Below are 26,132 nucleotides of genomic sequence, written 5' to 3'. Positions count from 1 at the left end.
ACCAGGACCTCAAGTACCGCTGGTTTTATCTCCTACCAGGACCTCTAGTACTGCTGGTTTTATATCCTACCAGGACCTCTAGTACAGGGGTCTTCGACGTTTTCAGGCCAAGGACCCCTTAGTTGAGCGAGAGATGAAGCAGGGACCCCCACAACCCATATATACCATATAGTTTCATCATTTGACAGCACAATCATCAGTGTATTTTGGATTCATGTCAGTGTTTCCAGATATTTAACCACTTGAACCGTCAATAAACTTGATCTTTCACTCTGTACTCAGTCTGCTCTTTTTCCCCTCTACACCAAACCTCTTTGCCGAAAATAGTTGTGAGCTTGTAGATCTGCTATTTTGTTGGCTAAAGTTCTCAGAATATGGACGCTAGGGTTTAAGTGGTTAATATAGAAAAGGAGAAAAAAGCACACAGATTTGGAGGACCCCATGTAGTAACTCTGAGGACCCCCTAGAGGTCCCGGACCCCCTGTTGAAGACCCCTGCTCTAGTACTGCTGGTTTTATCTCCTACCAGGACCTCTTGTACTGCTGGTTTTAATCTCCTACCAGGACCTCTGCTAACTGCAGTTTCTCTGAGCTATCAGGAGCTCTAGTACTGCTGGTTGTATCTCCTACCAGGACCTCTAGTACAGCTGGTTTTATCTCCTACCAGGACCTCTAGTACTGTTGGTTTTATCTCCTACCAGGACCTCTAGTACTGATGGTTTTTATCTCCTACCAGGACCTCTAGTACTGCTGGTTTTTATCTCCTACCAGGACCTCTAGTACTGCTGGTTTTATCTCCTACCAGGACCTCTGCTAACTGCATTTTTTCTAAGCTACCAGGACCTCTAGTACTGCTGGTTTTATCTCCTACCAGGACCTCTAGTACTGCTGGTTTTATCTCCTACCAGGACCTCTAGTACTGCTGGTTTTATATCCTACCAGGACCTCTAGTACTACTGGTTTTAATCTCCTACCAGGACCTCTAGTACTGCTGGTTTTATATCCTACCAGGACCTCTAGTACTGCTGGTTTTATATCCTACCAGGACCTCTGCTAACTGCAGCTTCTCTAAGCTACCAGGACCTCTAGTACTGCTGGTAAGCATGTGGACCATCTTATGAACAAAGACAATTTCTGAAGTGACCCTTGTAAAATACCCGGTCCAGGAAAATTACACATTTTCTGCTGTGTTGTTTTTTGATGTGTACACTGTATCATTGTATCGAAGTATCTAAAGAGCACAAAGTACATTTCTGAAAGTGTCAAAAGTATCCAGAGACTGTCGATCATTGACAGTCTGACAACCAAATCTTGCAATATTGCCAAGCCAGAAACAATATATAGTGCTGTTTAGATGCCTCATTACAATGATGTAGTGTGCACAACTGCACATTGAAAAACAAATGTGAGACAAAAGGTGATTTTGTCTCAGCTGGTCCAGCTGACTCTCATTGAATCCAATGTCCGGATCCGGTTTACCTCCCATGCACATCAATAACGCATGCCCATGGCCTGACCATACCATCTTAGTTCGAACTTTAATGTCAAATGAGGATTAGATTGGTTATTGTGAATCAGTGGGCGCAGGTGCATTTGGGGAACCTGTGTTTAGCTAGGGCTGCAAGTATACATTATTGTCTTTGAGATTATTCTATTGATTACTTTACATTCATTGAATAATTGAGAAGCACTTTTTCATTATCAACAAATCTATTAACCCCTTATTGTATACTGTCACACAGCGGTGTCGTGCAAATAATTGCTGATCCATTTTTTACTGTTCAATTTAATACTCATTGGCCCATTTCTCCATTTCTGTTGCCCATACATTTCTTATATGTATACATTTGCCCCAGTTACTTTTGTTTTGACCTAATCTGGGATTGACACTAAGGCTTTCCCACCTGCCCTCGGCAGGTAAATAAAACTTTCCGGCAGGTGAAGTTTGCTTTCAGGTTGCCTGACTGGACAAGTGCTCATTTGAGAGCGGACACAAACACAACACCAGATATCTGTCTAAACATCTGAACGTGGCCAGAGCACTCCGTCTTCTGGTCTGTGGAATGTAAAAAGAGCACTGTTTACCTATAATGTGCTGTTTTTACTGTTGATACACGTAAAAATGTAAAATAACTAGTGTGAAACCATAGACATATTCAATCATAGCTATGTAGATATTTGGATTTGGAAATATTGAGGTAAAGTACGACTTTTTTTTATCGCACAGAACTAGAAAGTAAAGAAATGTGTTAAATTGAGTGTTAATTAAAATCTCACCTATCATTTTATAATGGACGATTTACTTTTCGGGCAAGTGGGCATGACCTTTGGGCAAGTGCCTCTGAGACCTTAGTGTCAACCCCTGTAACACCCATGCACCATCACCTCATTCATCTGTCACACATAGCTGTGAGCCTGTGTCGCGCACAGAAAGCAGACGATTTACATCTATTATAGATCTGCTATTGTCAAAGCACATAAGTCTATGTTACAACAAAGTGTAATACAGGCTTGAGGCACCACCGCCATCACCTCACTGATCTGTCCTCTATCGCATGCTGATGCCGCGTGAGCCCCCTTCTTGTTCTGCTCAGCACCAGAGACTTTTTCTTTCTTTTCTCATTCTCTTTCTTTGAATGCTGTAGCAACACCGCCATCACGTGTGGACGCTGAGGTGTCTCTTCATGTTACTGGACTGCACAAAGCACCTTCCACAGACGGGGCAACGAAACGGCTTTTCTCCGGTGTGAATTCGCTCGTGGTTCTTCCACTGATGCTGGTGGGAGAAGCGCTTGGGGCAGTGGCGGCAGGCGTACGGCTTCTCGCCCGTGTGCATGCGCTGGTGCTGTCGCAGGTTCTGGAACTTGCTGAAGGTCTTCCCGCAGAGCTCGCAACGAAGCGGTTGACCCCTGGCATCACAGGCTGGCTGGGCGGTCAGCGCCATAGGCGGGATGGAGCTCACTAGCCTGCTAGCCTTTCCCCTGGCGGAGGAAGCGACGATATCGTTGAGGGGCGAAGACTGATCGTCTCCTCGGTTTGCCTGAGGGTGTAAAACCTGCCTGGGGGGTTTGCTTGCAGAGAACGAGGAGGAGAAAGAGAGGGTGTCGCAGGAATTAGCACTATTCACATTAACAAAACTTGACTGGAAACCTGTCGTTCCGTCTAAGGTCTCTGTGCTCAATGTTGGGGCTGAGCGTGCTGCTTCTAGCTCCTCCTCTCTCCCATGTTTCTGGAGTCTCTGTTTGACAGACCTGGTTGTCCCATCCCTGTCTATTATGCTCCACTCTGAGCTCATGTCTGCCTCCACTTTAATTGGAACAGAATCCACCACCACCATATCAGGTTCCCAGTCCAGATTACCAGCCAGGGATGGAGCAACGTCTCTTCCCCCGTGCTCTGTAGCTCCAGAAGAACCCTCTCTGCCATCAGTGTTGCTCCCAGTTCTCCCCTCTTGATGTGGGCCTGAGTTATGTGGAGGGTTCAGAGAACAGTTCCCTGTGGTTAGGCTGCCAGTGTTATTCCACACCTCTATGCCTGCACCAGATTCTGCCCACTGAGACGTGTTGTGACTTGTGGTGTTGGAGAATCTGTTTATACTTCCGTTACTATGGTGACGGGTGTTGGATCGCTGGGCGCGGTGAAGATGATTCTCAGGCTCTACAGTGATAGGTCTGGAGGACAGCGTGCTTGCAGATGCCCTTGTGTTTGTGTCACTTCCCTGCTTGACAGTGGGTTGAATGTCTGAAAGGAGAAGAGTCAATTATCATTTGGTTATCACACTTCTGAAAATGCAACTATAATTTATTGTCTTTGCAATTATTCCATCATTTACTTTACTGATTAAGTAATCAAGGAGCATGTATTTATGTGTTTTAATTCGAAAATCATTGAATCGATTAGCGTGAATCGATTAAGTTGTTCCTCATTTTATAGTTCATTGTAAAAAGGCTATTTTTGAAAGCCTTTGCTATTGTATTTAACTCATTGACTGCCAAGGCCCGAGTTTCCCGAGTTATTACAGTAGTCCCAGGCTGCCAGAGCCCGAGTTTCCCGAGTTGGAAGCCATTTTGAAAAAAAAAAAAAAATTTTTATAAAAAATTTTCTAAAAATGCCTCAAATGTCTTAGGCATGATCGCAATTGTGAAATTGCATGTGTAGCCCCATAACAAACAAACACATCTTTCAAAATGTCAAAAATGGCTGTTTTGTCTGACTTTGAAGGCTTGTAACTCATGAATGCCTGAACGGATTTCCAAGCGGATTTTTTTGTTTGAAAGCTGTTAAAAAGTACTACACATATGATGCATATATGGTGCATGGGCGTGCACGATCCGTGCACTAAAAATTGATCCGTGCACTAGAAATCTAGGATAGTGGCAGTCTGGTACTTGGGGGCCATCTTGAAATGGCATTCAATGAGTTAAAGAGAGGACATTGGGGAAGGGGGAAGGGGACCTCACGAATGGCAGCTTCAACACTCAGGGTATCAGATCAATTTATTGATTGATTGATGAAGAATTTATTAGAACTAGAAGCTGCAGCGTCTAGTCGGCGACCTGGCCAACTCGGGAACGATGTAAATAGGGAATGAATGTCCCGCCCTTTAATGCAAACCCCATTATACCTGTTTTCATAGGACCCGTTTTGACCATCTGTCTGCCTGTGTCCATTTATGCCCATATATGGAGATATCTGTATCTGTCTGTCTGTCTGTCGGCGTCCATTTTATGTCCATATATGGACATCACTGCAGTTATAGTTCTGGTCCATTTTATGCCCATATATGGAGATATCTGTCTATCTGCGTCCATTTTATGCCCATATATGGAGTATCTGTCTGTGCCTCCAACTGTGTTGCAGACACAGTGCCGGTTCCCCCTTTAATGCAAACCTCATTATACCTGTTGTCATAGGACCCGTTTTGAACATCTGTTTGCCTGTGTCCATTTATGCCCATATATGGAGATATCTGTATCTGTCTGTCTGCGTCCATTTTATGCCCATATATGGAGATCTTTGACCATCTGTTTGCCTCTGTCCATTTATGTCCATATATGGAGATATCTGTATCTGTCTGTCTGCAATCCATTTTATGCCCATATATGGGGGCATTCATTTTATGCCCATATATGGAGAACGCGCGTGCCCGTGGGACGAACGGTTCTCGAGATACGCGGATTACATACACACATACACACTCACAGAGATTTTTTGTTGACTCATGTGGCGTACGTGATGTCAGAGCCTTTTATGAAGTGATGTCACAATGAGTCAGAGCTTTCGCTGATTTCCTCCGGAACAGCCTGATGTCAACAATCAACCCCGCATAAGGAGATTCCGAACGTTTCGCGCCGGTTCGGGAAAACCGCGTGTCGGGTCGGGTCGAGACCCGGCACTGCACTCCGTGCCGCGGCGGGGAACGCGCGTGCCGAATCTGAAGCCGGTGGGACGAACGGTTCTCGAGATACGCGGATTACAGACACACAGACAGACAGACAGACACGCAGAGACTTCTCGCATTTATAGATAGATGTTGCATAGGAAAAAGTACAGTTTCATGACAGTACAGTTGGGGACTGTCCATAAGTCATACATCTCATTAGTCCTACTTTGGTTAGGGTTTAGTCATAGTTTTACTGAGGTTAGGGTTAGCGTTAGGGTTAGGTTTAGGTATAGTTTTACTGAGGTTAGGTTTAGGTTTAGACATTTTGGCCCTCATTTATCAATGGAGTGTAAAAAATGGTCTATTTTTTTCACCAAATTTTGCGTAGGGCAACGTGTGCACGGCATTCACGAAAACGTCCTAAACAGACACACCTGGCGTACATTTGATCCCAGCGTTGATAAATGCGCAGGCTGAAATTTAAATAACACGCCCTTAATTACTCTCAAAACGCCCCGATTTTACGACCAGAACAACCCGAATACGACCTAACAACGAAAGGAAAGCCAATAGTTTACTCCACGCTTCAAGTTCACTCGGTTCACTCCCATGTCCGCGTCCCACACAGACCACGCACACATGCACGCACGCACGCACGCACACACCTACACACGCAACTAGGCTACTTGGAACAGCAGCATTTTGGTTTACACAGCAGTCTTTGACTGGAAATGTGGGATTAACCAACGGTACAATCTTTGACAAGGAGGCTATAGCACTGCAGCCGACATGAATGACACAAGTCACTGCCATGAATACTTTTGGATATATTAATTTAAACCATAGCCTACCCATGCTGTGCGTGTGCAGACAGAGCGCGTTCATTTGGTTACAAGCAATCATAATTCCCCATGGCCATGATCTCAAGGCTCGCCACGTCGGGTTTCATCATTAACTCCAGCATAGTGTACAGTAGCTACTGTATAAATTGAGAGACCCCACGGTTACGTTTTGGATATTAATTTAACCCAATTTCGGCGACGAGCGCAATGCGCGTTTGACTGCTTGAACTAGCGATCATGTACCGTTCCTGCGCGGGCTGGTCTTCTCCCCGGTGGGCCGTGGTCGACCCCCAAATAAATCATCCGCAGCGTGTGTGCGCTGGGCTGGGCACAGCCAGGTTTGGACCTTTGGTTTTATCCATATTTAAAAGGACTCACGACTCACAGCGGCGCTGCGCTGGTCCCGAAAATGCTCTCGCATGGCGTTCGTATATGTGCTTGTTCTGAGCCAGATCTCCAATCTTAAGATTTAGACTGTTAAAGCAATTAACAGTAGATTTCTTCCATATTCAATTAAATTAAATTGCTTAATGCTTGTCATTGTAACTTGGAAATAAAATCGGCGTGAATGTCCATGATGTAGCCGGCTATAGGCTATGCTTTTATAAAATGTTATATTTTCACAGGATTATTTATTATTGTGTTGGATAAACATTTTCGAGTGGATACATGTGTCCATTGCCTGTCAGATAATTAGACAATGCTGCTCCGCACGTCTACAATGGAACAAAGTGGTGTAGGATGAATCCTACACCACCTCTGGACTTGACGTGAGATTTCATCCTACCCTACGCCAACGTCAAAGTCAAGTTGAAATGATAAATGTCGAGACTTCCCTAAATTTCGGTGTACACCCAAATTTTGATCTGCACCACGTTGATAAATGAGGGCCAGTATTTTTACCAGGTTAACATTCACCAGATTCAGACTAATGGGAAGTAGGAACAATGAGATGTCGGACCAATGCCATGGCACCGTACAGTTCACTGGTACAAGGTAAACTAAAGGAGATACTAGTAAGCTTTACGGCTTATTTACACTGGAACCACTTCATGTAGGAACCATTTATGACTTGAATTGTAGAATTCAAGTCTTAAAAATGTTTGTATTAACCTTTAAGTGTGCTGCCGTCACCACTCTCTACGCTCAAGATGATAGGAAAGCCGTGGTCCCCGTCCTCCTCCTCTCCTCCTGTTCCCTGTGTTGAGCTCTTGGTCGCTGGGTTACATCTGGCTCTGCTGGGCGCCGAAGGTCCGCGGCTCACCTGTCACAATTAACACACGATCGCCATATCTTCATTATTATTCGAGACAAATGATCAAAGTTATGTTTCCATAATCTCATTAATCATCAATCATCTGTATGAATTAAAGGAGTAGTTCACCCCCAAAATGACTTTTTTTCTATTGATTACTCATGCCATGGAGACTTGAGTTCAATAATATGTTTTGTTTTTGTGTCACATTCCTAAGACAATCCCCATTGATTCTGGATGGGGGCCCAAGTGCATTTGGGTCCCCATCGAGAATCAATGGGCGTACATTTACAATGATCACATTTCTTTCATATTATTATTTGTGACAATACAAAAAAATATGATTGAACTCAAGTCTCCATTGCATGAGTAATCAATAGAACAAAAGTCATTTTGGGGGTGAACTACTCCTTTAATCTGTTGACTAGTAGCCAAGATGTTCAGGCATACTGCAATTTTGTATTGAGAGCAATACAGAATTGCTCTGAAGACTTGCTGGAGCCTAACAATCTGGTAGTATCCAAATATAGAACAATCATTGTACTACTCTGCCACAAACATGAAATGCACTGACACTGACTATGCATTAAAAATGTGAATCACTGGTTTCTTTTAAAAACTAGCCTGAGAAAAAGGAGACCGCAAGGGAAGACAATGCAATTTCCCATAGAATGGAGTTGTCATTTAACTGCTGACGTTTGTCAACACTTTATGTATCTATTATATGAGATACATAAGTGGTTCCTGGGTAAATACGCCCAAAAGCTTACTAGGATCTCCTTTATTAGTTGACCTTGTACCTTGTACATGGTCATGAAACTGTACATCTTCCTATGCAACCTTCTAATAAATTATTCAATCAATCAATCAATCAATCAATCAATCCTTTGTGCCTTGTATTTGTTGATGTTGGTGTATTTTCTTTATGCTGTGTTGATGAATTGAATACATAGGACCACAATGGAAACATTATTCCCCAGGACCTTTTTGTGTACCTCGGGCTGTTTACATGTCAGACGAATATAGTATTCAATCACTCAATCAAAATATGTTCCAAATTAATGTTCAAAGCCAAAATAATCTCATGATCGTGGTCTCACATGCACGGCGCTGCTGCTGCTTCGTCTCAGAGCGCTCAGTCTGTCCAGGTGGTTGTTGTTGTGGTTGTGGTTCCGTCTGGATGTGTGGAACTTGGCGAGCAGCAGCTTCCTCCTGAGGCTGTCCATCTCCCTCTGGTTCTGGGTGATCTCCAGCCGCAGCACCGCGTAGCCATCATCCACCAGCTTGCAGATCTCTGCCACCGCGGTGTTCGCCAGGACCTCGATCACCGCGGCCAGCTGGGCGTGGAGCGAGTCGCTGCTGCTGCTGTTGGTAGACATGAGTGGATCACTTCAACAGTCGCTGTTCAACAAGAAATAGGTTTGTTTAGTCGATGTTGTTGTCGTCGTTGTCAACAGTCCACCATGTTTGTTCTTCTTCTGTTTGCTTCCGGTGTAGTGCTAAAAGGCCACCTACTGTATGGAGTAGGAACTGCAACGAGCTTGACTTATCGATTACATTCCTTTCTCAGTCTGCAGATCCGGTTCTAAGGCGGATACGGAAACGGTGAGTTTGCGTGCATGGACATATGTTGAAATAATCGGATACAGTAGGCGGGATGATTGACCGGATTTGAGCAGTGAACAGTAAATAGAAACCAGGGCTTTATAGGGGCTTTTAAGCCGTGACATCATTTTGTAGGCAGAGGAGAATCTGCCCCCAGAGCATTTTCTGTCCCTTGCTATTTTCAACAGATCCGAGACAAAAATAACGACTAAAGTATAATTCTAACACTTTCCTTTCAACAACAAAGAGAAGAAAAATGTGTAAATAGTAAAAATAGTAAAAAGATTCACGGAAACTGGGGGCAGAAATTCTCCTCTGCCTACAAAATGATGTCATACTTAACAGCCCCATAGTCGTACAAACGGTTTATGATATTTGTTTTAATGTATCAGACTGTCTGACAAGTCAACCTGGACTTAATGATAAAAGAAAACAACCCCTATTATTACCTCCCCCTGTCCGTTCTATTGTAAATAGTAGGGGGGTAACGATAATAGCGATTCGATACATATCATATACTTGGTTGATGATACGATACATGGACGATATGGTTCATTCATGGCGATACGATACGATTCAATGATTTAAAATTAATAAAGTAACTATTTAGCAAAGACATTAAATCTGTGTGAACTGAAAGGTGTGGATAGTGAGGTTTTAAAGGGAAACAATGTATTATCATGGATATAAACTAGAAAGTTTTGGTGATTGTTGTTTTCTTAATGTGTTAAGCGGCAGGGGGGTGGGGTAATCTGCCTAAAATGTATGGGGAAATCAGTACTGTTGTAGACACAAAATGACAATGATCGTGCCTAGTGTTTACCCACCAGCACCTTATAATGGCTTCAATGTGATTATCAGCAATCATGGCGACAGGCCGATTCTATTGTGTTGCAAAGTGATGGCCCCTTTTAAAACAAGATGGGCTATTTTTAAATAGTTATAAAATAAGGCTAAATTGTTCTATATATGTTTTATAATATTATAATGTATATCTGCAAAGTAACTATAATAACGCAAGTTGTCAAATAATTGTAGTGGACTAAAAGTACAATATTTGGATCCGAGATGTAGGGTTGTAGAAGTATGAGTACTGGAAATATACAGTACTTTTAAATGTACTAGTTACTTTACACCACTGATGTCTGGTCATATCACGCCAACAACACCAACAAGAACTGTGTAGGCTGTTTGAAAATAGCAGATCTACAAGCGTCGCGTTGCTGTAATTAATTCAAGTCAATTTAATTCCGGACTTTTACTTTAACACTGTAGTGTTATGCATTGCAGTACTGTATTGATAAGTACATTTTTCAACACTGCCAGACATATAGTGGCAATAAGGCAGTAAATAATATAGCTTACCTTTAGCTTCGATGGAGCTGGATGCTAGTGAATCAGGTGAAATAATAAAAACAAATGTTCCAGTCTCAAGGATTTATGTCCATTTTCCTGTCCATTCCAACATAAGTAGCGACCGTGTTGATGCTAAAAATAAGTAATCGGTACACTATCGTAAGTCAACGAATGCCTTTTCTTTGTCAACATACACTTAAAGTACCTCTGTCTGCTGGCAAATTCGCGCTCTTTCGAACGACCATCATTTAGACCGGAGGGTTAGCGACTCACTTCACGGACGAGGGTTAGAGGTGGGTGTCGAAAACATGACATGTAGAAACAGCGACACGCTCCCAATAAAGTGGGGAGGGCTATTCTAGCCCACTCAAGCTGTGGCGCTCGATTCGACATCTATGCTATGCCGAGGGCACTAGCATACGTGCAGACAGCCTGGCGCCGCCCGCCCATCCTCCTTCGGACACATTTATCGCCTTTCCCAAACCAAAAAAAAAGGGGGGCTACTTGGAGCAACTAACAAAAGGAGGAGCACTCGATTCCGTCCGTCGACATGGAGGCAGCCTAGAGCGCCGCCCGCGTGTCCTCATCAGGGGACATTTATCCACTTTCCCATGCCCACGTGACTGTCAAAGCGATTTCCGAGGGTAGGTAAAGAGTTTTGTCTATCACCAAAACTAAAAACAGCAATATTGAAAGATAAAATAGGCCTACATAATGTTAAAATAGTAATTATTATTTAGTTAGTCCATTCACTCTTTTGCCGTAGTGATTTTGTCTCAACCATGCCGAATTGTCACAGGGTGATAGACCCTACCCAGCCTACAGTTTACAGTTTACAGTTTCAGTTTAGGCATTTAGCTTTTAATCCAAAGCGACTTACAATAAGCTGATAATATCACAATAATAAACAAGATAATATGTCAGTACATCATCAACAATATAACAAAAGCAAATGGATATCTATCTAGAAAAAACACAATATAATCAAAGTTCTAAAAACCTAAAAACAAAAACAAATGCTAACTAGCTTCATGTATGGTCAATGATTTTTTCTGTAGTGCTAAGGGTTTAGGTGGAGTCTGAAAAGGTGAGTCTTCAGTCCACGGCGAAAGCTAGCGAGTGAGTCCGTTGTTCTAAGTGCGACATGGAGTTTATTCCACAACTTGGGGGCCAGGAGGGCAAACTGTCTCGGACGAGTGGATTTTTGCCCTGGAGTTTTTAGCGAGGGTTCTGTCAGCATACCTGTGTTGGCTGATCTAAGTGAATGGGTGGGGGTGTAGGGGTTGATCAGGTTTTGGAGGTATGGAGGAGCCATACCTTTGGCTGCTTTGAAGGTCAGCATCAGTGTTTTGTATTCAGTGCGGGCCGCAACCGGGAGCCAGTGGAGGCTGCGGAGAAGGGGAGAGATATGTGAGAACTTAGGCTGGTTGAAGACCAGTCGTGCCGCGGCATTTTGGATCAGTTGGAGAGGTTTAAGTGCACATGCCGGGAGACCAGTGAGGAGAGAGTTACAATAGTCAAGCTTTGATATGACAGATGTCTGAATGAGGAGCTGGGCTGCCTCCTGGGTGAGGAAGGGTCTGATTTTACGGATGTTATAGAGTGTGAACCTACAGGACCGGGTGACTGATGCAATGTGTGCCTTGAATGATAGCTGGCTGTCCAGGACCACACCAAGGTTTCTAGCAGTAGGAACTGAAGTCACCAATGCACTATCTATGGAAATAGTGAGATCTACATCCAAGCAATTATCAAACTCCCAGTTATTGGTGTTCAACAGCATGAAGCATGCACGGAAAGTGGATTCACCAAGTTTTGTGGAAACACACAAACCCAGATTGAACAGTGTGTCAACTAGCCCCCTACTTTGTGTAAATGCATGGATCTTGAGGGACAGGTACAGTGGGAGTGGAGTTTCTCGGCTGCGGCTGTGACGGGCTAAGCTTGGTGAATCCACTTTCCGTGCGTGCTTCATGCTGTTGAACACCAATAACTGGGAGATTGATAATGCAGGTTTTGTGGTGGTTGTTTGGATCTGAGTCTGATGCTTGATGTTTGCCTCATCAACTATCATGTTGACTAGAGCCAAGAGAGATGGTGGCACAGCTCCCTGCTGGCAGTTTTCCTGGATTGACCCATCAAAGGAGAAACTTGCATCAAACATCTCTTTGCGCACCACCTGTGCTGCACGCATTAAGTGCACAGGCACAGCATCACTGTCATGCTGACAGGCCATCAGGAGAGCTGGTCTGATGTCCTTCTCAAAACTCAGAAGTGTGTCTCTTCCCTGTGAATGTGCCTTCAGATGAGGAAGCACAGAAAGCAGTCGGTCTTTCAGTCTGGTGGTATGAATCCGTTTCTCTACAGTCAGACCAAGCTGTTCCAGTCTGGTCTTGTACAGCTGAGTGATGTCAACCAATTTGAAGAAATGAGCATTGTCCTCATCACTACTCGTGTCTTCTAGGTATGCTACTAGCTCAGCAAAGGCTATACCATGCAGGCAAGAATCCTCTTCATAATTGCCTTTGGATGCAGCCTGCCTGGCTCTGTTGGCTCTGTTGGGCTTACAGACTCCAGACCTCCAACCAAGTTTAGGCAATAGTGCAGCAACAACATTGTCCAGCTTCTCCCCCCCCCCCCTGTCTAAGTTCAGTATGTATGTGGTTCTCTTATAACAGCTTTCACTGTATTTTAAGAGTTTATCTTGTAAGTGTTGCACTCCCAATCTACTGTAGACAATGTTACATTCTTCTGTATTATAGTTGACTTTTTGCGAATGTGGATTGTTTGTTTTTTGTTTTCTGGGCATCCAACACTACTTATATTTTGTCTAACTCTAGAAAAATGTTAGTTTTGGATGTCTGTGTATTACAGAGGTCTTTCAGTGCAGTTACTCATTTTATTTTTGTGTTGTGAGAGAAGTATTCGAAAGCCCTTTACATCTATTTACATTAGGATAATATCCCAAGTTTAAGAGCTATATGTTCTATGGTTCATGAAAGTTGATTGTTATGAATGAGCACTTTGAGGGTCTTTCTTTGGGGACCAGAGAGGGTGTGCGATTGCAAGGATGTAACTCTGTCCCTCTTCAACCTGAGTGGATCATGGAGCGAACCCCCTTCTCATCCTCCTTAAGCCTCTATCAGAGTCTGCGGTGAAGAGCTATCCACCGCAAATCTGAGGTGGATAGCGCTTTCCACCTCAAGTCAGAAAATAAGTGAAGGCCATCATAGTCCGTCACGGTGGAGTCCTATTCACCGTGACTGACTGGTCTAGATCGACCAATCAGTGAACAGGGTGAAGAGCCTATCTGTCTGAAAGTAAAAACAGAGAGATGTGTCGGGACACGAGGAATGACGTAACGTTGTAGTTTTATGACTCAAAAAGACTACACCGCGGTGCCATCACTCGCTCTTTCTCTCTCGCTCGGTCTTGTCAGTGACCAAGCTGTGTCTTAACTGTCCACCTGCTTTTGATTATGATGCGAGGCTGTGAGGTCTAACATGTAAAGGGTAATACAATACTTAAAATGTGGTGTACTGATCTGTCTGGACTTCCATCAATAAAAGAGATGAGCACTTATGTCCTGAACGTGTCTTTAATACAATTTCTATTAATTATGGGTCTAGTAGTACATATTGGAGGGCTTTGCCATAAAGTCAACCTCTACCGCTAGAAAACATTTTTAGTATGCTAATTTGTAGAAAAAAGGGCAATATTTTAATATCAAAATGTAAAGCTCTAATCAGATTCTTGCCCCCCCACCCCCAAAATGACTTTTTCTATTGATTACTCACACCATGGAGACTTGAGTTCAATATTTTTTTGTCACTTTCCTAAGAAAAAATATATATATAACAATACATTTACCCTCCCATCCGGAATCAATGGGGGTAAATTTACTATAATCACATTTTTGTCTTAGGAATGTGATGAATACAAAAAGATTTGATTGAACTCAAGTCTCCATGGCGTGACTAATCAATAGAAACATTTTCATTTTGGGGGTGAACTACTCCTTTAAGCCAGTTTAAATATGGATTGGCATCACATTATTGTCACATTGAATCTACTGTCTGGACTCATACAGAAGTAGCCTTCTTGCAGGGAGGTCACAGGTCTTGGTCTTTCAGTGCAAAATGTACTTTGTGAGGAACACATTGTCCCCAGGACTGAATCCTTTTATTAAACAAGGGTGCTGGCATGGGGGTGTGTGTGTGTGTTTAATGGTCGTCCTGTTGGTACACCACTCCCACCTGCCGACGAGCCTCATCTTCCAGCTCAGCCAGTAAGAGAGAATCTGCGTGCGACATGCCTGGACTCTCCTTCATCCCTATAGGAAGAGAAATGGGACACTCCTAATGTCAATTAACCAAGCTCAATTGATGTCCAGCACATCTTAAAGGAGTAGTTCACCCCCAAAATGACTTTTTTCCTATGGGGCTGTTAAGTATGACATCATTTTGTAGGCAGAGGAGAATTTCTGCCCCCAGTTTCCGTGAATCTTTTTACTATTTTTATTATTTACAATTTTTTCTTCTCTTTGTTGTTGAAAGGAAAGTGTTAGAATTATACTTTAGTTGTTATTTTTGTCTCGGATCTGTTGAAATAGCGAGGGACAGAAAATGCTCTGGGGGCAGAGTTCTCCTCTGCCTACAAAATGATGTCACGGCTTAAAAGCCCCATTGATTACTCATGCCATGGAGAGTAGAGTTCAATAATATTTTTAGTTTTTTGTCGCATTCCTAAGACAAAAATGTGATAACAATAAATTTACCCCCATTCGTTCCGGTCCCCATCCGGAATCAATGGGGGTAAATTTACTCTAATCAAATTTTTGTCTTAGGAATGTGACAAAAACCAAAAAATATTATTGAACTCTACTCTCCATGGCATGAGTAATCAATAGGAAAAAAAGTCATTTTGGGGGTGAACTACTCCTTTAAACTCTGATCAGTTTGGCTGAGTGTCTCAAAGTGTACAGATCTCCTCTGCCCTTTTCCTCCTTGTGTGCTTTGAAGAGCCTTTGCTTGTAAGTTTACTTGCAATTATGCTCGCATGCACGCAATATTTATCATCAATGTTCGCCCCCATGTCTCATATGCATATTTATATATGTTGACGTGTTTCCTTTTTGCCATTTTTAAAAAAAATCTTTGGTGAGTCTAAATAGTCAAATTAGCTGGTACCTTCTGCGGTCGCTTCTCGACCTTAGGGAGTGTTACTTGTAGTACCTTAGTCAAGGAACAATAATTTAAATGTTTTTCAGTCCAAATTGTGTTTAACACTTTTTTATAGATGACTTCATAAAGACTTGTTTGACAGCACTATCATTGTTGTAAATGTTTCTTGTTTGTTACATATGTACTATTATATTGGATTCATGTTAATGTGTATTCTCAGACATTTATTTTAACCACTTAACCCCCAGAATAGGGATGCGAGGCAGTGGCGTCAGTTCAGAAAAAGCATGGCAACATGACTGGTGTCTTGAACGCGCGCCCCAGGCACGATTCATTTATTTTAAGAAGTAGGTCTACATTTTATTTTTTCCCCCCGTTTCTACGGTTTCTTGGGATGGATATGGCAGCCTGGAACGGTTGTTCAAGCACAGCTAAACTTGGCATGTTAGTAAACGTGCCACAATTAACAATAATGCATTGCACCTGTGCAGCTGAGCTGCGGAACCTGGGAATATACCATTCAGTCAAGATGAATAAAAATGTGGAGAATATATATCTTGTTGAAGTGACCATTTTGTAAAATTTTGCATTTGTAGTCATTTTACTGTATTTTATAACATAATAACCAGCACAGATAGACAAAGAGACATTCATGTATTTATATTTAACACAGCGGGTGCCCACGAGGTGTCTACGCGACAATTTCTTTGATGTCGCTGGAGGCCCACGACGCGTTGGACGCGTTTACTGTAATTACAGTATAACTTTATATCTCACCGTTAGGTCGGGGCTACGCCTGGATGTAGCCCATTAGCCGCTAGTCGCTTCGAGTCGACGCTGAGAGCATCGCACGGCCGTTTTTCTCCGTATACGCCAATGCATTTCCCCATCTTTAAAGCCCTTTATCTCCGATGTTTGTTTTATGGCTAAAACTGTGGCCGCGTGCGGCAAAATGTCAAAATTTTGATCGGCAGTGAACAGCTATGATCAACACTAGCCCATACAGTAAGTTACACAATAACATCCTGTCTGCGCTCATGTGACCAAGTGACGTCATCACGCATGCATTGACGCAACAGGGCCTGTAGCAACTCATAATGTAATAACGTCTCATAATGTAATAAGGGCTCATAATGTAATAATTAAAATGTAATAAAAACTCATAATGTAATAATCAGCTCATAATGTAATAAAAAAAACGAGCGCATAACGTAATAATGGATTTTTCAATAATGTAATAATGTAATAATGTGTTACATTAAGAACCTCCACATAGGAGGCTCATAATGTAATACAACTTCATAATGTAATAATGTCTTTTTAATTATTACATTATGCACTTGTTTTTTATTACATTATGAGCTGATTATTACATTTTGAGTTTTTATTACATGTTTTTTACATTATGAGCCCTTATTATATTATGAGTTGCTACACACCCTGCCAACTTTGTTGATGAAGAATGGAGCAATTATCTGCTAAACATGCAGCAAATGAATGTGAAATATGGGGATCATTTAGCTGTACAAAGAGCATCCACAATGTTCAACATATAGTTTGTGGTTGTATCGACACTGGGTGTTGATGCAACATCGATAATATCCCCATGTGGTCAGTATGACGACAGTCTGCCATTGCTAGTTCTGGGCCACTTTGCCGAAGGTCATGGGGACCATTATGTAAGCCTTGATGGACCAGTCACACACTTGATTCAAAGAGTCCAGGAAGCAGAGGAGAGTGCACCACTTCGATCTGTCCTTCACTCTGGTCCTAAGTCTAGCCCTCACTCTGGCCTTGACTCGGTACCTCACTCTGGCCCTGACTCGGTCCCTCACTCTGGCCCAGGGCCGGATTTATAATAGGGCTTGACGTGCTGAAGCACAGGGCCAGGGCCGGTTCCTGGCATAAGCAATAAAAGCTGTCGCTTAGGGCCACAACCACTAAGGGGGCCACATCACAGGGAGAAGATGGGGCCATGTCCCTGCTGCTATCGGACAGACAGGCATTACTTTCTCAATTCACCTGTGCTCAGACACTTTGTTTTTGTTCTGGAGTTGTTTTTTTAACTATAGAGAGGGGAGAAGGGAACAGCCCATGCCATAATGATGACATTGTAGCGTGATACACACGTAACAATGTGTTCTTATCAACTCACCAAACTGTCATCATATTCAGAAGATCACAATCTGTATCCTTGATTTATTAGACGTCATACAGGAAAAAAACAAGTTACATCATGTTCATCTGAGAAGCGTCAAGGATACAAACACAACATAGTCTTGCGACTTATTTCCATTGTGGTCCCTGAAATATTTATTCTTGTTAGTTTTTTTCTCCCACTGCTTGTTGGTGCTTTCATTAAAAGTACAGCTGAAGTTTTTACTAGTCGCTGCTCGTTTATACGTCTAATTTAAAATGTATGAAGATCTCTGTGTTAAACAACTTCGACACTTGAAGAAAACTCAAGGAAGGAAGGTCCTGTTCGTTCAAAACAAAGCACTCTGTTGTTAATAGTATCTCAAATGAGAATTGCCAGATTTCAGATAGTTTGCATCACTGGGAATAAGAAGAAGTAGAATAGATTGCATCACTGGAAGTTTGCATGAAGAAGAAGTAGAATGGATGAGATGTTTGACCTTTTCAGTATTAATGAAGATAAGTCACTGATGACCCCTGGTAATGTTACTACTGACCAGTCTGCCGCAGCAGCGTTATATACGTCATTGCTTTGGCCCCGCTTAGCCGAGCTCGGACCTACTCTAGAGTGGATACTTTATACTAGCCTGATTTCAGACTCTGCGCTGGAGCTTGAGTCTGAAGTTGTCCCTATTCTATTTGATTTAAAAGGGGAGGGGATTTAAAATTTGAAATTCCCAATCACAAGAGATCTGGTGGGAGGGGTTGTGTTTGACTTGTGTACACAAAACATTCCCCCTCCCCCTGTATGACAGGAATCAAGTTGTTGTCTTTGATGTTTCATTGATTAGAGAGAAGCACTAACGAGCTATTTACACTTGTATGGCTCAATCAATGACTGCAGTTCAGAACCCTTTTGAAGTTCAAAGGGAGCAATTAAGAGCTCTGGTGAACCACCCCTCCCTCCACTGTTTCTGTTGATTTTCAAAAGTTAGACGCACCCCTCCTCCGTCTTGCATTGATTTCATTGGTCGGTGCGCCAAGACACCGATAGAAAGAGACGCGTCATATGACAAAACCAGACCAAGAGAAGCAGTCCACTCAGAGAGTGGGCGGGTCTATTGGCTGGAGCCAGGCAAACTTTATACTACCACGTTTTGTACCACTTTCATGCACACCACTCTACCCAGTTCCTTGTAGTGGAATACCTGGAACAAGTGTGTGGGGTCGGGTCGGGTGGGGTGGAGTGGGGCCAAATATAATATAATAATCTGTTTATTTTAGGTGGGGGCCACCTAAAATAATCTTGCATAGGGCCACCTGAGTCCTAGAACCGGCACTGCACAGGGCATCAACAACCACAGGGGGGCACCAGAGGATCAACTGTAAAAAAAAGATATTCACATGAGCTAAGCTAAGCTAACCTAACGTTGCTGTCTGTAATGACTGGTTACACTTAAGGGTTTTGAAGAAACGTTAGGTGGATACTAGTATGCACAACTCTAAAAGAACTGGTGCACTATTGTGTTGGAGAGCCTCAGTGCGGCTGCAGAGTTAAGGTGCTATCTATCCCTGATTGATTGATTGATTGATTGATTGATTGATTGATTGATTGATTGATTGAAAACTTTCAAACTAGGTCCAAGCACAGGGCACCATGAAGGGTAAATCCTGCCCTGCTCTGGCCCTCACTCTCGCAGTAAGGCCCTCACTCTGGCCCTGACCCGGTACCTCACTCTGGCCCTAGGTCTGGACAGATCGAAGTGGTGCGCTCTTTGAATCAAGTATGTGACTGGTCCATCAAGGCTTACATAATGGTCCCCATGACCTTCGGCAAAGTGGCCCAGAACTAGCAATCATAATGACCACATCGGGATATTATCGATTTGCATCAACACCCAGTGTCGATACAATCACGAACTGTATGTTGAACATTGTGGATGCTCTTTGTACAGCTAAATGATCCCCATATTTCACCTTCATTTGCTGCATGTTTAGCAGATAATTGCTCCATTCTTCATCAACAAAGTTGGCAGGGTGTGTAGCAACTCATAATGTAATAAGGGCTCATAATGTAATAAAAGCATGTAATAAAAACTCAAAATGTAATAATCAGCTCATAATGTAATAAAAAACAAGTGCATAATGTAATAATTAAAATGTAATAAAAGCTCATAATGTAATAATCAGCTCATAATGTAATAAAAAAAGACATTATTACATTATGAAGTTGTATTACATTATGAGCCTCCTATGTGGAGGTTCTTAATGTAACACATTATTACATTATTACATTATTGAAAAATCCATTATTACGTTATGCGCTCGTTTTTTTATTACATTATGAGCTGATTATTACATTATGAGTTTTTATTACATTTTTCTTATTACATTATGAGCCCTTATTACATTATGAGCCGTTATTACATTATGAGTTGCTACAGGGCCTCGTATTCTTCTATGGAAGTGCTATGGGGGCACTCAGAGGGGAGGACTGGCGCCTCCTGGTGGGCAGTCGATGTGTTAAAAGTAACTTTAATTTCCCCCCCTGGACCCAGGGTATGGCAGCTGCATTATCCTGCCATACCCAATTGACGCCTCTGATGCGAGGATTCAAGTGGTTAATGTAAAAAAAGAAAAAGACCCTGTAACTGCCCCAGAAACCAGCTGTATCACACTGCTACCAACAGGCAGGTGATACTGCAGTATCAAATGTCCAATGAATAGAATAAGCCTCAGTTTCCATGGGCTGCTGAACAGGCACGGTGCCCTGTCCACCATGTCAGTCTTACATCCTCCCAGGGACATGATTCAGCCCGGGAAAAAAAGTTGTAGAGGCCCTAATTGCGCGCTATAGAGAGAGATCTCTATAGCGCAGCTGCTACTCAAAGATTTGCCATTTCAGATCATGACAAGTGACAAGCCAGTGGGCCAATTACATGAGTTATATTTTGTCGTTGTCGGGTGGAAACCTTGTATGTCCAAAATCGTTTGTTTTGTATTTATCATTTTAAAAATGATTTAAACTAGTGAAAACAGCCGATCTAGAAGCACACAACGCCTCGCGGTGCGAGGCCGCGAGGCGTTGTGTGCTTGTAGATCGGCTGTTTTCACTACTTTTGTGCAACGCCCTTGTATGATGAAGCAGGGCTTTGCTTTGGGAAAGAAATGTACACATTTGAAATTTGGCGATACAAGATTCTGCCCGACAGTGACAATTTACTTTGTTGGCCGCCCAGCCCCCAAAATGGAACGAAGGCCGACATTTTATTTGTATTTTTTTCCTAATGGCCGGCCTGGACTGGCCAGGAATGAACGGGCCGTTCGGAAGTTGTCCCGCTTTTCCAATGGCCAGCACGTCCCTGCATCCTCCATTACAATGGCCTTATCACTTTTATATAGGCTATGCACTAGGGTGGATCTTAAATTACCTTTTTTAGATTTTCTTGAGTCTCACCCCCCAATTATGTTCCAATGTACAAAAAACTTCTTTGGTTAAAATTTGATTGAATTTCAAGCATATTTAGAGGTAGCTCAATCAAGTCAAAGATTGTACATTTTATTGGTCAAAATCGAATTGCACTGCAGGCACATTTAAGTTATACATTACACATTATTCTTATACTAAGCACAGAAATTATATTTTTTAAGCTTACAAATCTAAACACAAATCTGATTACATGTTTGTCATATGTCAAACCAGAATCAATGTATTGTAGGAAATAGCAAAGCAAAGAATGACAATTTGCTATTTTTCCATTTAACATGCACAATGACATGTCTTTATTGCACACTCTTCAATCATACTCACAACACACAACAAGCACACAACCCCACTTCCTTATTTACCCCTGAAAGTCACTGCAGTATTTAATAGTAATTCAGTAGTTACTGATCAATTAAAGTTTGTTTACAGCTATCGGGATACTTGTGCCGATGGTTCTGCACAATTTGTAGCAAGTATTGGAGTTGGGACTCATCTTTAGTAATGAGACCACAATATTCTTGTATTAGGGCAACCCCACGCTCTGCATGATCATTGATAACATTCATCGCCTTCACTACAGCCAGAGCTTCTTGGTAGTCTACCCTGGGCTCCCACTCATCGGGATCAACGTCAAGGAAGTCATCTGGGAGATCCATCATTTTGAAAAGCACCTTGGATTTGGGAAACACAAAATCTTCAATGTTCTTCCTTGCAATTGTTCCAAGGTCAACAGTAATTCTCTTCATATGCCCCTGTTCATCATCTTCATTTCCATCTTTCATGGCTCTCACCATCAGCCTCTTCGTTTGCGCGCTCACTTGACTGTCAAACAATGCAAGTCAGACGATCTCTGGAGCCAAATACCATAAGTGATTGGAAAACCTTTGAGAAGCAGCTTTAGACACCTCAGCATTTATGCATGCTTTTTCTTTCCTGAGGGTCAGTTTGAATTGGCCATGAAACATCCAGATCTTCAAACAATAAATAACCTTTGCCATCCAACAGGCATGATGGGTAGCTCCTGGAGCTCTGAACCGGATACCTCGAGGTATCCGGTTCATCAATAAATGCTGAGGTGTCTAAAGCTGCTTCTCAAAGGTTTTCCAAACACTTATGGTGAACAGGGGCATATGAAGAGAATTACTGTTGACCTTGGAACAATTGCAAGGAGGAACATTGAAGATTGTGTGTCTTCCAAATCCAAGGTGCTTTTCAAAATGATGGATCTCCCAGATGACTTCCTTGACGTTGATCCAGATGAGTGGGAGCCCAGGGTAGACTACCAAGAAGCTCTGGCTGTAGTGAAGGCGATGAATGTTGATAATGATCATGCAGAGCGTGGGGTTGCCCTAATACAATAATATTGTGGTTTCATTACTAAACATGAGTCCCAACTCCAATACTTGCTGCAAATTGTGCAGAACCATCGGCACAAGTATCCCGATAGCCGTAAACAAACTTTAATTGATCAGTAGCTACATAATTACTATTAAATACTGCAGTGACTTTCGGGGGTTTTGGGGGTAAAGGAAGTGGGGCTGTGTGCTTGTTGTGTGTTGTGAGTATGATTGAAGAGTGTGCAATAAAGAAATGTCATTGTGCACGTTAAACGAAAAATAGCAAATTGTCATTCTTTGCTTTGCTATTTCCTACAATACATTAATTCTGGTTTGACATATGACAAACATGTAATCAGATTTGTGTTTAGATTTGTAAGCTTAAAAAAATATAATTTCTGTGCTTAGTATAAGAATAATGTGTAATGTATAACTTAAATGTGCCTGCAGTGCAATTCGATTTTGAACAATAAAATGTACAATCTTTGACTTGATTGAGCTACCTCTAAATATGCTTGAAATTCAACCAAATTTTAACCAAAGCAGTTTTTTGTACATAGGAACATAATTGGGGGGTGAGACTCAAGAAAATCTAAAAAAGGTAATTTAAGATCCACCCTACTATGCACGTGACATCATCATCATACCCGGAGGTTATGCAAAAAACTACTTTCTGGCCTTGACAGTCCATACATCCAAAAAAAGAAAAGTCATATCTGATTGCATTAAACGCTGTTAAACTCACTTTGCCACTCGATTTGCCATTCACTTTAATTGCGCATAGTACCCTCTATATACTGTAGGCTATATACTGTATACACTCCATTCACACACATAGCATACATTTGCGCAAGAGTATGTAATATAATGTATATTTGATATTCTTATTTAAATGTGACAGTCTGCAATTCATGGATAGCTTGTACAGAAAAGGCTTTCACTCTTTTACACCTCTGTAAACCTGTGATGTGACAAATCAAGTGAAGTTGAAGTGTCCTGATGCCACCTTGTGGTGACTATACTGCGTTACAGGCTGCCCTCACATAACAGCATATAATATTCATCTATGCAGCAGACCTAGCTAATTAAATGACTATTAACCCTCCGGGTATCCATACGCGGATTACATGCATGTATTTATTATTTATTATTATCTATCTGATTACTGTATTAAATATGTGGTCTATATTCATGGGACGATTTTTGCACAATCTTTGATTTCCATTACTACGTAATACTACAATACTACTACTATGCTGCTAAATGTGTATTTGCTGACTGATATTGAGTTGCAATGTACAGCTGGGGTCTAGGCCAATGTATTGCAGTAGAACAAACAGAGGCGTCAATTGGGTATGGCAGGGGTATGCGGCTGCCATACCCTGGGTCCAGGGGGGAGAATAAAAGTTACTTTTAAATGTAAATCCATGAATGTCTCTTTGTCTATCTGTGCTGGTTATTATGTTGTTAAATTACAGTAAAATATCTTTAACAAGGTATTATAATTATATTCTCCACACTTGTATTCTCCCCATCTTGACAAAATTGTACGTATTCCCAGGTTCCGCAGGTCAACTGCACAGGTGCAAATTGCAATGCATTATTGTTAATTGTGGCACGTTTACTAACATGCCAAGTTTAGCTGCACTTGAACAACCGTTCCAGGCTGCCATATCCAGCCCAAGAAACCATAGAAACGGGGGGAAAAATAGAATGTACTTCTTAAAATAAATGTAAATCATGCCTGTTGCTAAGGTATGGCAACAACAACTGGTGTCTTGCACGCGCGCCTTCGCGCGCGTGCAAGACACCAGTCATGTTGCCATACCTTAGCTTTTTTTCTGAACTGACGCCACTGAGAACAAACTCAGCCTTTCTAAGCTCTTTAAAGATTACACATAGGGGTGGGCGATATGGAAAATACAATATCACGATATTTTCCCAAGCTGTATCATGATACACGATTTTATCACGATTCTATTTCATGTTGTTGTTTTTTTGGGGTTATTTTTCAAGTTACATGACAAAAACTAGACTCGCTGGGTTCCTTTTGGGAGGTCTAAATTAAACTTTACAAGTATGTAACTCTGACAGTATACAAATGAAACCAAATGGACCCTTACGGGTCCATTTGGTTTCATTTGTATACTGTCAGAGTTAAGTGGAGACCTTGACATTTTAAAGTTTGAGAACTACTGATTTAGACCAAAATTAGGTTTAAATTAAATTCTGCAATGAATTTCTGTATTAACGATTAAACAGGATTTTTTTACAAGGCTCCCTCAATTGTATCACGATATATACGATACCTCTGAAAAGGCATATGGTGGAGACATTGTATCGTCTCAACGATAATTATCACCATATCGCCCACCCCTAATTACACAGTACCTTTGAGGTAGTCTGGGATCACTTCACTTTTCGAGGTTTGATCCGGTTGGGAGAGGAAACCACTTTACGTCATGTTGTAGTACTCAAAGGACTACACTTTGCCGGAACTATCAAACCGGATTCAGTTTTAACCCAAAATAATTCCCCTGCGCTCAAGGACATACTTTTAGGGCCTACCTAATAAACTCCTTGATGCGGCGTAGTTTTGCTTTTGAAAAATGTGTTTGGGATATGCATCTTTTATTCCAACTCGTAGCGACTGGCAAGACTACACTAGGCTACTCAAGCATTTTAATAGGGATTGGGGAAACAAAATGGAGGGAACCAAAACAATGCAACGCTGCTTCTTCTAGTGGTTTCCGCGCTTTAGGCGGAAACCAACCGGCCTGTTGTGAACGAACACCAGGCTTTCCCCCAGAAAGCCTGGTAGGCGTGGTTACCTTTGAGGAGACACTGCCGAACCTCCTCAGCCTCGTAGCGCAGCCCAGTGCTGTTGAGGAAGTTGAGGGGCAGACAGGGCTCTGGTACTGGGTACTCTGTCTCCTTCCCATTCACTACTAGTGAAGTAGGGCACCACATGTGGGCAGGGATCTGCACAAAGTCAATGCAATTCGTTTTATTGTGTGTATTCTGCTGTTGGCACATTGCTTACATATCTCCTATCTTTGTTCTGGTTTGTTTCATGCACTTTACATGATGATGATTCTAAAGGCTGTTCACACCAAGCACTATACAGTAACTATGAAGATATCGTGTCCATACCTCAACCATAACCAAGACAATGATCATGAACAATATAGTTATAGCTATACAGTCGTTATTGTAGCTCGAGTTTCCCGTGTTATTTCAGTACCCCCAGACTGCCACGGCCCGAGTTTCCCGAGTTTTTCCGCAAAAAAAAAAATTGCATGTTTAGCCCCATAACAAACACATCTTTCAAAATGGCAGCCATCTTTGTTTACATTTGAAGACTTTGAAGGCTTCTATCTCATGAATGCCTGAACGGATTTCCAAGCAGATTCTTTTTGTTTGAAAGCTGTGAAAAAGTACTACACATATATATGGTGCATGGTCAAGGCATGGGCGTGCACGATCCGTGCACTAAAAATGTATCCGTGCACTAGAAATTTAGGAACGTGGCAGTGAGGAACTTGGGGG

At 42.1% G+C, this 26,132-nt stretch overlaps 2 protein-coding genes across 2 annotated transcripts in view; both read right to left on the bottom strand.

Moving 5' to 3' along the window:
* Window positions 1–1,083: 1,083 nt before the first annotated feature.
* Window positions 1,084–8,874, bottom strand: LOC308281941 (uncharacterized protein). Its single transcript, XM_080722283.1, has 3 exons — window positions 8,580–8,874; window positions 7,338–7,488; window positions 1,084–3,740 (listed from the first exon to the last, which is right to left on the bottom strand). The coding sequence occupies exons 1-3, from the start codon at window positions 8,856–8,858 to the stop codon at window positions 2,656–2,658; spliced, it is 1,515 nt and encodes a 504-aa protein (XP_080578409.1). The 5' UTR covers window positions 8,859–8,874; the 3' UTR covers window positions 1,084–2,655.
* A 5,186-nt stretch (window positions 8,875–14,060) lies between these two features.
* LOC308281112 (trans-1,2-dihydrobenzene-1,2-diol dehydrogenase-like) overlaps window positions 14,061–26,132 on the bottom strand; it is a 32,866-nt gene continuing 20,794 nt past the window's right edge. Inside the window, exons 6-7 of the mRNA XM_080721203.1 lie at window positions 25,415–25,565; window positions 14,061–14,773 (exon numbers count right to left, since the gene is read on the bottom strand). Coding sequence (XP_080577329.1) covers window positions 14,664–14,773; window positions 25,415–25,565 — 261 coding nt within the window. The 3' untranslated portion in view covers window positions 14,061–14,663. The remainder of the gene's footprint in view (window positions 14,774–25,414; window positions 25,566–26,132) is intronic.

This window comes from Nannobrachium achirus, assembly GCF_963921795.1.
Source record: "Nannobrachium achirus genome assembly, chromosome: 3".
In the NCBI taxonomy this organism is placed as follows: Eukaryota; Metazoa; Chordata; class Actinopteri; order Myctophiformes; family Myctophidae; genus Nannobrachium; species Nannobrachium achirus.
The sequence above is the reverse complement of the archived record's forward strand: the minus strand, read 5'-3'. Positions and strand labels throughout refer to the sequence as shown.

Coding starts and splice junctions, on each gene's coding strand:
- LOC308281941 (XM_080722283.1), bottom strand. CDS start 8,858: ATGTCTACCAACAGCAGCAGCAGCGACTCGCTCCACGCCCAGCTGGCC. Junction 7,489..8,579: donor GCAGCAGCAGCGCCGTGCAT/GTGAGACCACGA, acceptor TAATTGTGACAG/GTGAGCCGCGGACCTTCGGC. Junction 3,741..7,337: donor TGACGGCAGCACACTTAAAG/GTTAATACAAAC, acceptor TTCTCCTTTCAG/ACATTCAACCCACTGTCAAG.